We start from the raw sequence: 15243 nt of genomic DNA, 5'->3' as shown, positions 1-15243 counted from the left end.
CTTTCCTAACTTATTTAAGGATGTAAATCTTTTTATTCAAATACACGATCCCACAATTGTTATTTGACATATAAAATATCCAATATTTGGTATGCTTCTAATGTTACGTTGCATGTAATTTTCAATTGATTGAGAAATAACTATAAGAAGAAAAAAAAGGAAAAAAAGAAGAAGAAGGTGTTAACTATTAACCCTAAATTAATACTACTGTTAATTGCAGAGCAGAACAAAATTTTAATTTCACATGAAAGACAAATACATACATAGAGAAGGAAAATCATCTATCGTTGTTGAAATTTGAAATCATCAGCTCAAAACGAAGGCTAAAAACTGGAATCTCCGGCGAACGGTTATCAATTACACAAGAGATTCCGGCGATAGAGACAGCAACCGGCGGCGGCTGCTCCCCATGAAGAGAAATTTTGAAGGATAATGAAAGCAGCAAAATTTCCCCCCAAAATGGGGATTTCACGAGCGGGTGGAAGCACTCGGATTTTGTTTTTGTCCGGTTGGAAAAGGACAAGACATCCCCACTGCCCGAAAAAGCTTTTCCTCTCCCAATGCCAATTCCAATTTTCGAAAAACCCCCAAATTGTTTTTCATTAATGGCTAAATTGAAAACCCTAGAAAATTACTTGCAGGGTGCGATCGAGCCTGAGTGGGCAATTTTAAGCAACAGAGTGGGTGACCGTGATGAGGTAAACGTCAAATCTCTTTCCCTGTCTTTCTCCCTCACCTTGACCTTGCAATTAATGTCGATCGGGCTCGGGCTCGGGCTCGGGCTCGGGCTCGGGCCAGAGCCATAATCCTTTTTCGAATTGAAGGGTATGTGGGCAAATGCAATGATTAGCGCAATGCCTGGGCTGGATTGGATATTGCCATTAATAACAAATATTTGATTAAGTACTGGTATAGATACTCTATCCCTGATTATTAGTGAAAACCGTTCCTTTTAGTTATCATCATCATCAATCATCATGCCCTCATTTTTCTACTGTTTCTGTTTCTGTTTCTCTTTCTGTTTCTCTCTCCCGCAGATGTTTTCGGCACTCTCTAAACTGCTCAAAACCCTATCCATCTCTTCTTCTTCTTCTTGGACCCTTTCTTCTCTCACTCTAACTAAAGCCCGGATTAGGGTTTACAGTTACACACATTGCCATTAGGTTTTGGTTTTTTTGAAGTCGAGAGGAGAAAGGGGGTTTTACTGTTACAAAACCCATCATCATCTTCATCATTCCATCCCTGCCATGGATGTATACGAGGCCGTCCAATTTGTGCTGCCAAAGATCAGGAGTTTGGATCCTGAAAATGCTCCAAGAATTATTTACAGTATCTTGACGCAGCATGGTGGGGAGAAGGAGATGATAAGGTTAGCCTTTTTGCCCGATGCTGTTTTCTTGTCTTACATCAACCGAATGAAGTCAAGTCTCGGGCTTTGCCCCGACGGTTCGTCTTCAAACCCTTCGTCTTCGTCTCCTCCCCTCAGGCCTGTCTCCCCACCTCAACTCCATATCTTTATTCCAGACTCTGGCTCCCATTTGATCAATTCCTCGAGTTTTCAAAAGAGTAGCCCGAAGCCCGCTTCGTATGCGGATGTGCTGAGTGGTTCCCGTGGCCCGACTCTTTCAGGGTCTCCAAGCTTGCCCTTCTATGGCGGCGGTGATGATTTGTACAACGGGGGGGATGACACATTGATGGATCCAATTGTTAGCCCAAGTGGGAATAGTGACTCCCTGATTTTCCCCTATGTCGGGAACATGAACAGGAACTCGTCGATTTCTTCATCTCACTCCTACCCTTTCCACCACCGGAGGAGTTTCTCGGTCAACGATGCTGCAATTCTCTCTGGCCTTGAAGAAGGGGGTGGGGGCGGATTTGGGTGGAAGCCATGTGTGTACTATGCTAGAGGGTACTGCAAGAATGGAAGTTCCTGCAAGTTCATCCACAGTGACATTATGTGTGGAGGAGAATCATTTGAGATGGGATCTCCAAGCAGGCCTGCTGCTGCTGATTCTGGATTCGATGAATTGCTGAGATTCAAAGCCCTTCAGCAGCAGAAGTTTGCACTTATGGCTTCCGGAGGAGGAGGAGGACGCCATCATTTTCATTACAACAAGTTCTTGACTGGGAATCAGAGGTTGGTTCTTCTGGTACTAACATTTTACAATTTGCTTCGAAGACTCGTGTCTCGTCATTTATGATCTTTGATTGCCCATAAAATTGTTCCTTGGTTTCACCTTTAAGCTTTGTAATGTTTCTTGTTGCTGTTTTGCTATGATCGAAATTCGTTGGTATCAATTCATGATTTTTAACTCTTAACATTGAAATGCTTCTTGATTTCTAAACAGTGGTTGATGTTCATTTCTGTATCAATTTCAATTTCAATTCCTGATTTTTTTTCCGGACCAGTTGATGCTTCATTGACAATGGCTGATGAATTGCACAGAATTAATGGTTGTGGTCCTAACAGGAATGACTTCTTACCCATGGGATTCCGGCCCGGTGAAAATTCGAGCATGCATCAAATTTACCTGACTTTTCCGGCCGACAGTACATTCAGTGAAGATGATGTTTTTGTATACTTTAGGTAAGTGATAAGGCATTTAAAAATCCAAGAAATCGAATAATATGATATGGCCTCTAACTCCGGTTCGGTTTTTTGTTTTGAAGCAAGTTTGGTCCCGTGCAAGATGTAAGAATACCACACCAACAGAAGAGAATGTTTGGATTTGTTTCATTTTACTACCCGGAGACTGTTAAGCGCATTCTGGCGAAAGGGAATCCTCATTTTGTCTGTGATTGTCGCGTGCTCGTCAAACCATACAAGGAGAAAGGAAAATTTTCCGAGAAGTAGTATTTTTGCTCGATTTCAATATGCATGTACAAGTGTTTTTATTTTTTTGTGATAATTGTATTTATCTGTTTATTTTCTCGTCTTTAGGAAACAACTGCAACGTCAATACTCAGATAGAGGAGAGTTTGCATCTTCTTTAAGCTCTGCAGGGATTGATTCTAGTGAACTTGTCGATCTCCCCATTGGTAGGCTTTTGAGTATATATATATATATCGACAAATAATAGTGTATGTGTATTCTGTATAAATGGCCTTTTGCATCTCTGCAGGGCCGAGAATGTTTGTTAACCAGGAAGAGATGATTCGAAGGAGAAAAATCGAGCAGGAGATGGAATTACAACAAATGCTCGAACTTCAAGGTAGAAGGTTGGTGAATTTACAGGTTTCCGACAGGGAAAATCCGCACTTAAATAACTTTTTTGTCCCAAACATTCCTGGTGGTGCCCTAATGAATCGAAACAACACCCGTCGAGATGTCTCGGAAGGTTAGCTAGCGCAGATCATGAATTTTTGTCGTATGTGTCATCCTCATCTTAAGCCAACTTATTGCGTCTTTTAGCTGCAGAGTTTTGTGGTTCTGGCGAGGCTGATGAAAAGCTCTTCAAAGTAGCAGAGGTACCTTCATCTAACAACAACAATGTCAATGTCAATGCCAATGCCATTAACCATCAACGTGTAAATGATCCGAATTCGTATTTCCTAGAAAGGTACTATAGTTCTTCGATCCATTCCTAAAAAACTACGCATAGGATCAAAATCCAGTGCTGTTTTTTTTTTTCAAGAACACGATCAGATTTCTCTACGACTTGGTATTAACATTCATTCGATTTCTTTTGACCTGAATATATTATCGGCAGTAACTTTGAGCACGCCCTGCCTGACAACCTATTCTCCTCCCCGACAAAATTAGCCACCGAACAAAAGATCATCTTCTCCCATGAATCTGTGGATGTGGGCGACACTGGCACCAATACGACCACAGAGAAGGTATATCTATCTGTGTATCTATCTGTATAAATTTCAATATAGTAGGCTAAATCACTTGTTAGATATATATATGATCGATATGCTTGTTTGGTTGTTGTTTGATTTGGCAATGTAGAGAGAGAGAGAGAGTTTGGCTTGAGCATCTGAAATCAATTATAATACAGAGATAGATGGAGGGAGAAATGATGATTAGCAGCAGCTGTATAGCAATAGCAACATAGCAAATAGCAATAGCCATAGAAGAGCAGCCACAGAAAAAAAAGAAGGAGAAGAAGATATGTAAGGAAGAAGAAGAAGATCTAATTCAATTGTGCCACTTAGATTTATATATATATATATATATATATACATTTTATATTAGTGATAGAAGGAAGGAATCAAGAAAATATGATGATGATGGGCATGGCATTTTGAAGTGAGGTATGATGGATGAGGGTGGGGTGGGTGGGGGTGGGGTTAATTTTTTGTTCATATATACTGTGTGGAGTGTGACCCCTCCTATCCTATCTTTATCTTATGACCAGACCATAGCATTTTGTGTACTGAACTGAACCAACTGCTGAAAAAAACAATTATAGCATTAGTATATACATATGACATTTTCTGATATAATAGCAGTAAGGAAGGTAGGTGGTGGTAGTGGTTTTTTACTTTATGTGCATGAGAATGTAAAAATCAACCTTTATTCATCATCTATTTTTATTTTTATTTTTATTTTTTTAATCTCTCTCTCTCTACAATACCAATTAACATTGGTGAAAATGGGAATCTTGTGTTTGTGTGGTGTGGAGGGGTTCTTTTCATTTCCACTTTCACTTCCAAGAATGAAACAGATTAGCTCAGCGAAGCTCTGTTTTTGAGGATGGTGGACTGAACAGGACAGCAAAATTTATGAGATAGCATGCATGTGTATGACAAAATGGCTGCCTCTTTCTATGGTCTGACGGGTGTAAGGTGGACTCAGGTGAAATTATTGGGTTTATTTCCTTCAAATTTTGAAGGTTATTAGGTTAGATTTACCTAATGTGATTTGATTTATTTTGTCGGACCTAGCTTGCAAATTATTAAACTCGATCGAACTTTATTCAGAATGCATTCGTAGAGTAGCAAAAGTAGGTATAAAATTGAAGGTAAAAGACTGTCTTATAGAGTAAGGATTACTAAAATATGACCATTGTTTTGGGACGAACGAAAAAAAAAAAAAAAACAATTCTTTTGGGACGAACGAAAGTATATTTTTATTAAAAATTATATATATATAAAAATAATATTGATTTAAATTTAAAATAATTAAAAACAAAACATATGTGCACTTGAATTTTATTATTATTATTATTGTTATTATTTACTTTTTATTATTATTATTATTATTTACTTTTAACTTGTATTATTATAATGAAATGATATGATTATGAATAAAGAGTTATGTTCATTTAGGTTGAATATTTTGAAGTTTTAAAAATTTAAAAATAATATATTTAATGTAATATTTACTCCTATGCAAAAAATTAGTTACATTTCCTTTCTAAAAAATATACATATATAAAGAATCATATGTTTGGTATGTAAATATAATTATATATACACAAAAAATAAGCACACTAATTTTCACCATTTATCCTTATTTAATTTCACCAACACACGTATCAATTAAAAAGCCCACATCCAAATCACCCCCTCCCAAACCCCTCCACCAACCCCCCACACACAAACACCTGTTTTTTTTCTTTTTTTCCTTTTTTTTTGAGTTATTGCATATACTCATCCACATCAACCTATAGACTATTCTCATATTCAAAGGGAATTTTCCTTTTTTTTAAGAAAAAAAAAACCTTAAATTTTGATCAAGAATTAGTTGCATGAAGTGTGATTAAAGAGGCATAAATCCCTTTCTTCTTCATCAAACTATGATGGCTCCCTTTCTCTGCAATCCTTCCATCCTTAATCACTGCTATGCTATCTGAACTCTTGATCGTCGACAACCGATGCGCCACCACTATCGTCGTCCTATCCGCAGCCGCCGCCCGCTCCAACGCCTCCTCAACCACCTTCTCCGACTCCACGTCCAGCGCGCTCGTCGCTTCATCCAACAAAAGAATCTTCGGCGCCTTCACTATCGCCCGCGCGATCGCCACCCGTTGCTTTTGCCCGCCGGATAATTGTATACCTCGTTCCCCGACAACCGTTTCATAGCCCTGCATGGCACCAACGATGATCGACGTTAAAATTGTCGTAAAAATCGTTTATTTAAAACGAGCCGAACTCACACATAAAAGATAGATTAGAGTCAATATAATTTAATTTGAGGTATTGAAAAGGGAAAGGAACCCACATTGTCCATAGCATTGATGAATTTACTAGCATTGGCCAGCTCGGCGGCGGCGACGATCTCGGCCTCAGTGGCATCACCGTCCTTCCCGTACGCGATGTTCATCCGGATCGTGTCGTTGAACAGCACCGGGTCTTGGCTCACCAGCCCCATTTGCCGGCGCAGCCACTTCAAATTTAGCTTCCGTATGTCGAGACCGTCGAGTGCGATTTGCCCCGAACACGGGTCGTAGAATCGCTGCAACAACGATATGATTGTCGTCTTCCCGCAACCGCTTTCACCGACTATTGCCACTGTCTGATCAAACAGAAACCTCGTGTCGGTATCGATCGATACGGCTGTAAAGATCGAATATTTAACTTTGCTTAAAAAGGAAATGGATACTCTGTTTTACCTGGCCGGAATGAATTTCCAGGCATAAGTTGTCGAATATTTCGACATCAGGCCGCGCCGGGTAGCTGAAGCTAACATTGATGAAGGAGATGTTCCCCTCGACATTATCTAGAGTTGTTCCCGATTTGTCTGAAGAATCTATCGACGAAGGATGGTCGAGTAGTGATAGAACCGAGGCTGCACCGGCGTGCGCCTTGCCGGAATCCGGAGCCAAGGCGCTCGACTGGGAGATTCCGACAGCTGTCATGCTGAGGCCAAGAAAGACCTGTCGCAATTTGGTCCAAAACAGACAATATCATATTACTGTAAAATTGAACCAGATAGAACAAACTATAAATGCTAAAACACGCTAAAGAACGAGCTCTCGCTTACCCGAAAAACTTCGCCGAAGTTCATCTTTCCGGCCTCGACAAGGCGAGCCCCGGCGTAGTAGCTAATCGCATACGCTGAGTATAAGAAGAACAACGAAATTCCGAAACCAGCTCCGCTTGTCAATCCTTGCTTCATCCCTATCTTCATCGGACCTTCGCACTTTTTCTCGTGCAATTTCATCACTCTCTCCTCGGCGCAAAATGAGGCCACCGTTCGAATGCTCCCAATGGCATTGCTCGCAACTTGAGTAGCATCTTTGTATAGTTTCTACACGCAATATTTCGATTTGTTTGTTGAAATCGATTCCAAGTTAAACAAATGTTATATAAGATCGGATCGTACCTTCGAATCAGCACTGAAACCAGCCAAGAACTTCATATGAAGATAGCCATTGAGTCCAATGAGAGGCAACATGACTATGACAATAAGGGAGAGCTCCCAACTTGCGCCGAAAGCGATGATCAAACCGGAGACGGCTGTCGCGAAGTTTTGCACAAGCAACGCGAGCGATTCTCCAACCAGACTTCTTACGGATTTGACATCCGTCGAGAGCCGCGCCCCAACTGTGCTGCTCGAGTTCTCGGGCCTGTCGAACCACCCTATCTCCATATGCACAACTTTCTTGAAGCACATTAGCCGTAGCCGTTTGATCAACTTGCATCCCGCAACGGCAAAGAAATAAGTCCTCAGCGGTGTCGCCAGAAGCGAGGCGACGCCAAGGGCGACGAACATACATGCCCAAAATCTCGCATCCTTTTGAAGCTCCTGAGGTGGCTTGTACAATGTCCGAATGATGCTGGCGAAGAGGAGGCCGAAAAGGGGGAGTATCGCGCCATTGATGATCGCTGCCAAAGATCCTAGAAGAAGCTCGGGAATCTCCGGTTTGCTAAGGTAAGCTAGTCGATAAAGCCTTGCTTTATTCATCTCCCGGGAGTTCGATGAAGTTTCGGGTTTTCTTTCGCCCCATGGCTCATCGGTTGGTATTGGATGCGACTCGTGATGACTGTATCCCAATTCTGAGGACGATCCTCGACTCGTAGAGCGTAACGACGAGATTCGATGGCTCGAATGCCTCCGAGAGTTTGCATCGATCTCCCGACGATCGAGATCCTTGTTCGAACTTTGTATCGGCGCCTTGTCGTCGTTGTCTTGTAGTCGCACGAGTTTGTTGTATGTGCCTTCGCGATTTTGTAGCAACTGCGATGGTGAACCTATATAGCCAAGAAATTGTGTAAGTTTTCGCCTTTCCGGGGTCGTTTATACGAGCTTTATTACACGACGTTGTACGTACCTTTTTCCACAATTCTACCGCGACATATAACGGCGATGGCATCCGAATTCTTGATTGTGCTAATGCGATGAGCTACGACGATCGTTGTTCGACCGATCATTACTGTCTCGAGCGCCTCTTGCACGGCTCGTTCTGATTCGGCGTCGAGCGCGCTTGTAGCTTCGTCAAGGAGGAGAATCCGAGGGTCTTTTAAAATTGCTCGTGCTAACGCTATTCGTTGTTTTTGTCCACCGGATAATTGAGTTCCATTCGCGCCTACTTTCGTGTCGAGTCCCTACAAATATCGAATCAGACGATATGTTTACTTCGATTGATTAGATAAATTTTTAAGAATCGAACTCGAGGCCTTACCTCGGGGAACTTATCGATGAAGTTAGCGGCATTGGCATGTCGCGCGGCGACTCTAATTTCCTCCGGCGACGCGAAATCCTTCCCGTACGCGATGTTTTCTCCGATGGTCGAGGCTAACAACACCGGTTCTTGACTTACTAACCCGATATTTCCTCGTATCCACCGCAATCGAAGATCTTTGATATTAACGCCATCGATCAATACTTGGCCGTATTGTGGATCGTAGAATCTCTCGACGAGATTGATCACCGTCGACTTGCCACTTCCACTCTCTCCGACCAACGCTAACGTTGTTCCCGCCGGTACCGAAAGAGAAAACTCGTGCAATATTCGCTCGTTCAGTCGAGATGGGTAGCTAAAAGTCACATCCTTTAGTTCGATATCACCACGAAAATCTTCAAGCTCGCGTCCATCTTCGGCGTAAGGGTCGATCTCCGGTCTCCTAACAATTGTTTCGAAGATTTTAAAGGCGGCGACTTGGCCAGCCCCGAATGCAGCTAAGCATGGCGATATTTGCCCGAACGAGCTGAAAAACGCATTCGACGATGTAATATGATGAAATCGAAAGCAAACATAGTGCGAAAACAAAATCGAAAGCTATGAAAAACGCATTCGACGACGTAACATGATGAAATCGAAAGCAAACATAGCGTGAAAACAAAATCGAAAGCTATGAAAAACGCATTCGACAACGTAACATGATGAAATCGAAAGCAACCATAGCGCGAAAACAAAATCGAAAGCTATGAAAAACGCATTCGACGATGTAACATGATGAAATCGAAAGAAAACATAGCGCGAAAACAAAATCGAAAGCTATGAAAAACGCATTCGATGACGTAACATGATGAAACCGAAAGCAAACATAGCGCGAAAATGACGTAACATGATGAAATCGAAAGCAAACATAGCGCGAAAACAAAATCGAAAGCTAACTAAGTACTTACAACGAACCCAGCAAAACGGACATAACTATGTTCAAGAAGGCGCCTCCCGAGTACCCTTTGTCGATGATCATTTTAGCCCCGAACCATATCGCCAATGCGTAGCTACAGAACAAAACCAACATGAACACACCTGAACCCATTCCGGCAGCCAACCCCTCCGACACACCGGCTTTGTAAGCTTTGTACAATGTCTCGTTGTATCGAGCAACAGCTCGGTCCTCCCCCGTAAACGACGCAACCTAATATAGAGCAACATAAAGATTCAGAGTATAGATTGCAGTACTCATCCATGGAGTTTTAAGTTATTACATACTGTTCTGATAGAATCGATCGTCCCGTCGACGACGGAAGCCGCCTCCGAGTAGGCGGCCTGTACTCGCGACATCAGCCTAGCCATTAAGACCGTCATGAAGGCGGCGGACACGATGAGCAGAGGGATTGCAGAAATTAAGACTAGTGTAAGAAGCCATCCTCTTATGAAAGCTATTATGAAGCCTCCTAAGAATGATGCTGAGAGCTGCAGAAATTTTCCTATCTGTGGACAGGTTAGTTACTCGACCGATCGATTATTCGATCGAAAATCAATCGAATTAACGGAAGAGAAATGACGGGTACCTTCTCACCCATGGCGTCTTCGATTACGCTCGTGTCGTTCGACATTCGGTCGATGATTTCACCCGTATGTGTCTCCTTGTCAAAGTATCCGATGTCTTGCCTTAGTATAGCTTTTAGGTATAAGTTTCGGATTCGGACAGCCTGCCTTGCGCCGGTGATCGTCCAACATGACACCTCTATTACATTTTCGATCGAGTTAAGGAACTTTCTAGTTAAGCTAAAAGCGCACGTTAATACATTAAACACTTACGTGAGAATGTCGCGATGCCTGATCCCAAGGCGAGATAAACGAACTTCAAAGATACCTAAAAATCATCCATACTCCCTTTTACATTTCTTCTTAACACATGTAATAATATGTTCTTTAGTAGTTTTGTAATAGATCCATAAAGATTGTACCTTTGATACTTCCTCGACAACTCTTGAAGTGGTCGTGTTGTGTCCGAAAGAATCAGCCAACTGTCCGAACAAAAGAGTCATTAGAGGCAAGCATAGACCGGCCCCAATGGAAGTTATTACACCGATGATCATTAGCGCACAGTCAACACAGTCTGCAAAGGCGAACAGCTTGTAGTATGGAAGTTTCTCGGCAAGTTGGTTCTTCTTGTCGCTGGTGGACAACTTCTCTGTTGATTCTGATGCTTTAAATCCATCTTCGTTTGGACAGCCAACCTCGGCCATTACCGGAAGTTTTTGCGACAGCCCAGGGTTTTAGTACTGCACAAGTCTTTAGAAACGAATATAAAGTCTAGTTGTTAGAAAATTCACTTACCAACCGAAAATTTAACTCGGTTTTGTAAAAACAGAGGAAAAGACAAAAGAAAAAGGATAATTCGAAGAGAGCTAAAAGTTCAGACAAAGAAATGGCAAGACATGCATGATCTGTAAGAGGCTCCGACGACCAAATTAGTCAGATGGAAATTAAATATGTGACTAGAGAATTAAGAGCCAAGATAAGATGGAATAAATCGAGTCACGATTCTCATTTGAACAACTTATATTAGAAGATGATGACTGATCGATGGATCGAATCGATCTATATCTATATATATATATATGTATACATGCATGAGATGATTTCCATCAGACCAAGATTAGTTGAAACATTACAATCGAGAATGTTAACATCAATTGTGTGATCGATCATGTCCAAAGAAGGGATGTGGTCCTGCCCTGATCTCATCGATATATCCGCATGCTAGCTAGCTACAAAATAACAAAAATGTCATATATATAAATATATATGTATATATACATCGTCTTCTTCGACATAGGCAAATTCAAATTCAAAAACATGATCGGACATGAAACCAGAAAGCAAATGTATTGCAGGATGAGATGAGCTACGATATGGCAAGACAGACAACATCCATGATAATTCGAAGAACTTCAGACAGCCATAACTAAAAAGTAAGTCCTTACATATACATACATATCTACAGATTGGTTGAGACATTACATCGAACACGTTAGCTGCTTCAATGGTGTGCTGATATCTGTGAAAACGAGAGGTGGTCCTGACGAACCAATCATTGCATAAACAAATTAATAGAGACCATTAACTATGGGGTTTTCTCCTGGGGACGAAAAATGGATTTGAATTACACGAATAGGAGAGGCACAGCGACCGATTATTTAAAGGGAAGCGAAAGCAATGTCTGGGAATAAACAACATTAAAAAGTGTACGACGTTAACCGAAGCATTATATATATATATATATGTTGTGATTTGAGTTTTGCAGAAGTACGAAACAAGACAAGAATCATCGTCGTCTCGACTCGTCTGGAGTTTCATTTGGTGTGTGTTTCTTTCGGGGAATTAAAGATATTCAGTGGAGAGGGTTAGTCGATTTTGGTCCCAAAGTGGGGTTTGTTTGTGTTGTCCGATGCTTCTTTTGCAGATGGGGGGCAATAATCAAATGAAACTTCTTTTTGACTTTTATTTTGGTTTGACTTTTTGTGGTCCCGCGTATCATATCATATCGTATTTATACACGGGAGTCACCGAATATAAGTCAAAATATTCTATAACTATCGTTAAAATAAATTAATACTAGTACTATTTTAAATATTATATATGTTTTTTTATGTTTGATTTTTAATATTAATTATTATATTAACACGTAATTTAAATAAAAAAAAATGACAAATATACATCTATTAGTCTCTTATAATATAAATAAAATGATATTTATGGAGTAAATTATACAAATAAAAATATTTTCAACATTGAGTATAACGACGCCAAAGACAAATGTTGTCATTTTTATAGGACGAAGGTAATATTATTTCTTCCGTCTCAACTCAAAGTATAAATTTTACTATTTTCGTTCATCTCATTCCAAAATATATATTTCCTTTGTTTATAAAAGTAATTATACATCAATACCAAAATATTATTAACTTTTATTTAAAGTACATACATACCATTAAACATAAAGTTAACAGAAAAAATGTCATAATCTCTTACACACTTTAACTAACTAATAAAATACTATTATTTTTTAATCTATTACAAAATCTCAAATAGCCCATTTGAACAGGACGAGGGAGTATTTCCTACGTAGAAAGAAAATCATGCAGTAAACACGATAATATAAAAATAGTATAATTTATAAATAAGTAATAAATATATTAATAAAAATAATTAATATATGATATAATAATTATAAATTAGTATTATATACTCTCTCCATCCCAAAAGCATAGTCTTATTGTATTGGACACGACATATAAGGAATATGGATATTATATGGATAGTTAGTAAAAAATAATGATAAATGACTTTTTTTTGCTCTTGTGAATATATTAAGTGTAAAAAGCAGTAACAATTGTGTAATAATAATAAAAAAAAATGATAGTTTTATGGTGATATGGTTATTTATGGAAATGTGACTATTGTTTTGTGACGGACAAAAATAGTAAATAAGACTTGTATTGAGACGGGGAATATTATAAAATTTGTAATGAAATTTTGAATTCACCATATATTCCACAAAAATAGTGCATTTTTTATCATAACAAATTTATTGTGTTTAACATATTTGTATAATATTTTATATAAATGTCATTCTATTATTATTATTATTATAAGATACTAATAGTATTTTTATTGCTCTCTTTTAATTTGTAATACATTCTGATATAATAATTAATATTCAAATATCAATACGGAACTACTTAGTTACAAACGAAAGGAATAATTGTTATACTATCTCATATTTATTTATTATTTAAAATTGCAAATATACAATTAATTTAATTATTTAATTAAAATAAACTAATTATACATACAAAATAGATAGTGGGACTATCATTATATTTATTTGAAATCTGATTTTATTTTTTTATTTTTTCAAATATTCAATTTTCACGATTTTTATAAGATATTAATAATATTTTAAATCAAAATATAGAATCAACTATAAAGATCAAACCCTGTATAGGGGAGAAGGTGAATAAATGCTGCTACTTAATAAATTAACATTAAGTGGAACAGTTCCTGTTACATTAAATAGGTTAACGGAATATAGCAAATAAAATAAATAAATTGATACCTAAAGTAATCAAAACTGATACGTTCAACAGCTCTTTAATTAAAGTGTCTTCGTCGGGGTTTTATTTATTTAATCTGGATATGATATTTTGTGTGAAATAACATAATATATTTTTATTAAAATATTTATAATTTTTATATGAAAATAATAATAATAATAACAATAACAGTAAACTACAAATGGGCAAAATAACTTCTGAACGGTTTGATGTTAATATATATATATATTTTTTATAATGTGAAAATCCAAAACCGTTACCCGAAAGTGTGCACCGGGTAAACCATCAGTCGAACTTAATACCCTGCAAATTAGATCCGACGAAAAAGTCACACTAGGCGAATAATGTGTGGTAAGTGACCTGAGGCGTCTAGGGTTTGAACCCATGTTTAGCTCCTTTTGATCAATATTTTCATAGGTAATATGTATTATATATTATTCAATTGATCATTTTATATGAAAATTGATTAAAATAGCTTTTTTTTTTTTTTTTTTTTTTTTTTTTTTTTTTACATTGTAACTAGTTCCGTAACAATACATGTAGCTATTGGTGTTGAGTATTAATATGATTGAAATTTTGGTGTGTTTACTTGTAATATAATAAATAAAAATAAAAATATTTAATTTGATATTTATCGAGATTTTTTTTTTTTTTGAAAAATGGTAAAATCTAAAATCAAATATAAACACATTCTTTGCCATCAAGCATTGTGGCATTATCTCATTAGTTAATATATATATATATATATCCTACTTTTATGGCTTTAGCATGACACAGTTCATTGGCATGCTGGACCACATGCCGTTCAGAAATTTTTGGGCCTATTTTTTAAGACTCAAATACGATTTTTTTGTGTCAAGTTTGAATCGAAATTTTTGACTGTTGTCGTAAAAAATTATCACCGGCTTAATCGAAAAAGCCTGTCGAAATTGATTTGTTCGAACGGTTCTTCAGCCTATTCAAGAAAAAAATAGAATTGATGAAAAAAGAATCTGTAAGAAATCTGTGAAAAAATCCGGAAAATAATGCAACTATAAAATTAAAGAAAGAAGAAAATGAATCGATGTGAATGGCGTCTGTCAATCTGATCTAATATGCTCTCTTCTTTATCTTGAATTTGTTTTTATTTTTTGGATAAAATATTATCCCATTTTTTTCAATGACAACTACAATCATCTTTCAAACACTTTCACATTCTTAGCTTGTTTCTCATGCTGGGCCATCTCAAATCAAACTGGGCCTTAATATTGGATTAGACAGGTCGGCAGGCCCGTTCGCTGATTTAGGCTAGCTTGGGACAAGTTAGCCGAAAGCTGGGCCAATAATTATTCTTCTTGAACTATATTTGTACGGGATCGGTCTAATTAATTTTAAGCGTACAGATAGACTATGCTTCTTTTTGTCAGTTTTATATTTAGTTAGTTGATAATCAATCAATCAACCAAGTTAATAACAAATAAAATGAATTGTAATTAGTTATTATTATTTTGTTAACGTGACAATTTTCTGAATATCAATTGAATATATTTTTTTTTGAGTCGAACGTAATA

The 15243-nt window shown here is 38.0% G+C and overlaps 2 protein-coding genes across 4 annotated transcripts; one reads left to right on the top strand and one right to left on the bottom strand.

Moving 5' to 3' along the window:
• Positions 1-929: 929 nt before the first annotated feature.
• On the top strand, positions 930-4563 carry LOC127259630 (zinc finger CCCH domain-containing protein 55-like). 3 transcript variants are annotated; one of them, XM_051287080.1, is made up of 8 exons: positions 930-2137; positions 2447-2587; positions 2671-2850; positions 2942-3039; positions 3123-3338; positions 3419-3560; positions 3711-3840; positions 3956-4563. In XM_051287080.1, exons 1-8 carry the CDS (start codon positions 1248-1250, stop codon positions 3977-3979), a joined length of 1821 nt encoding a protein of 606 aa, XP_051143037.1. In that variant the 5' UTR covers positions 930-1247; the 3' UTR covers positions 3980-4563. The 3 variants fall into 3 exon arrangements, with proteins under 3 accessions (XP_051143037.1, XP_051143036.1, XP_051143038.1); XM_051287079.1 differs by having other exon boundaries at positions 3413-3560; XM_051287081.1 differs by having other exon boundaries at positions 931-2137; positions 2471-2587; positions 3413-3560.
• A 911-nt stretch (positions 4564-5474) lies between these two features.
• LOC127259976 (ABC transporter B family member 3-like) lies at positions 5475-11225 on the bottom strand. The gene is made up of 12 exons (XM_051287598.1): positions 10538-11225; positions 10389-10443; positions 10139-10314; positions 9837-10058; positions 9524-9762; positions 8577-9102; positions 8226-8499; positions 7277-8145; positions 6935-7201; positions 6564-6827; positions 6173-6466; positions 5475-6035 (listed from the first exon to the last, which is right to left on the bottom strand). Exons 1-12 carry the CDS (start codon positions 10817-10819, stop codon positions 5685-5687), a joined length of 3819 nt encoding a protein of 1272 aa, XP_051143555.1. The 5' UTR covers positions 10820-11225; the 3' UTR covers positions 5475-5684.
• Positions 11226-15243: the final 4018 nt, after the last annotated feature.

The sequence above is a fragment of the Andrographis paniculata genome, unplaced genomic scaffold, assembly GCF_009805555.1.
Source record: "Andrographis paniculata isolate CXL003 unplaced genomic scaffold, ASM980555v1 Contig60END, whole genome shotgun sequence".
Taxonomy (NCBI): domain Eukaryota; kingdom Viridiplantae; phylum Streptophyta; class Magnoliopsida; order Lamiales; family Acanthaceae; genus Andrographis; species Andrographis paniculata.
This window is presented reverse-complemented; position numbering and strand designations above follow the sequence as displayed.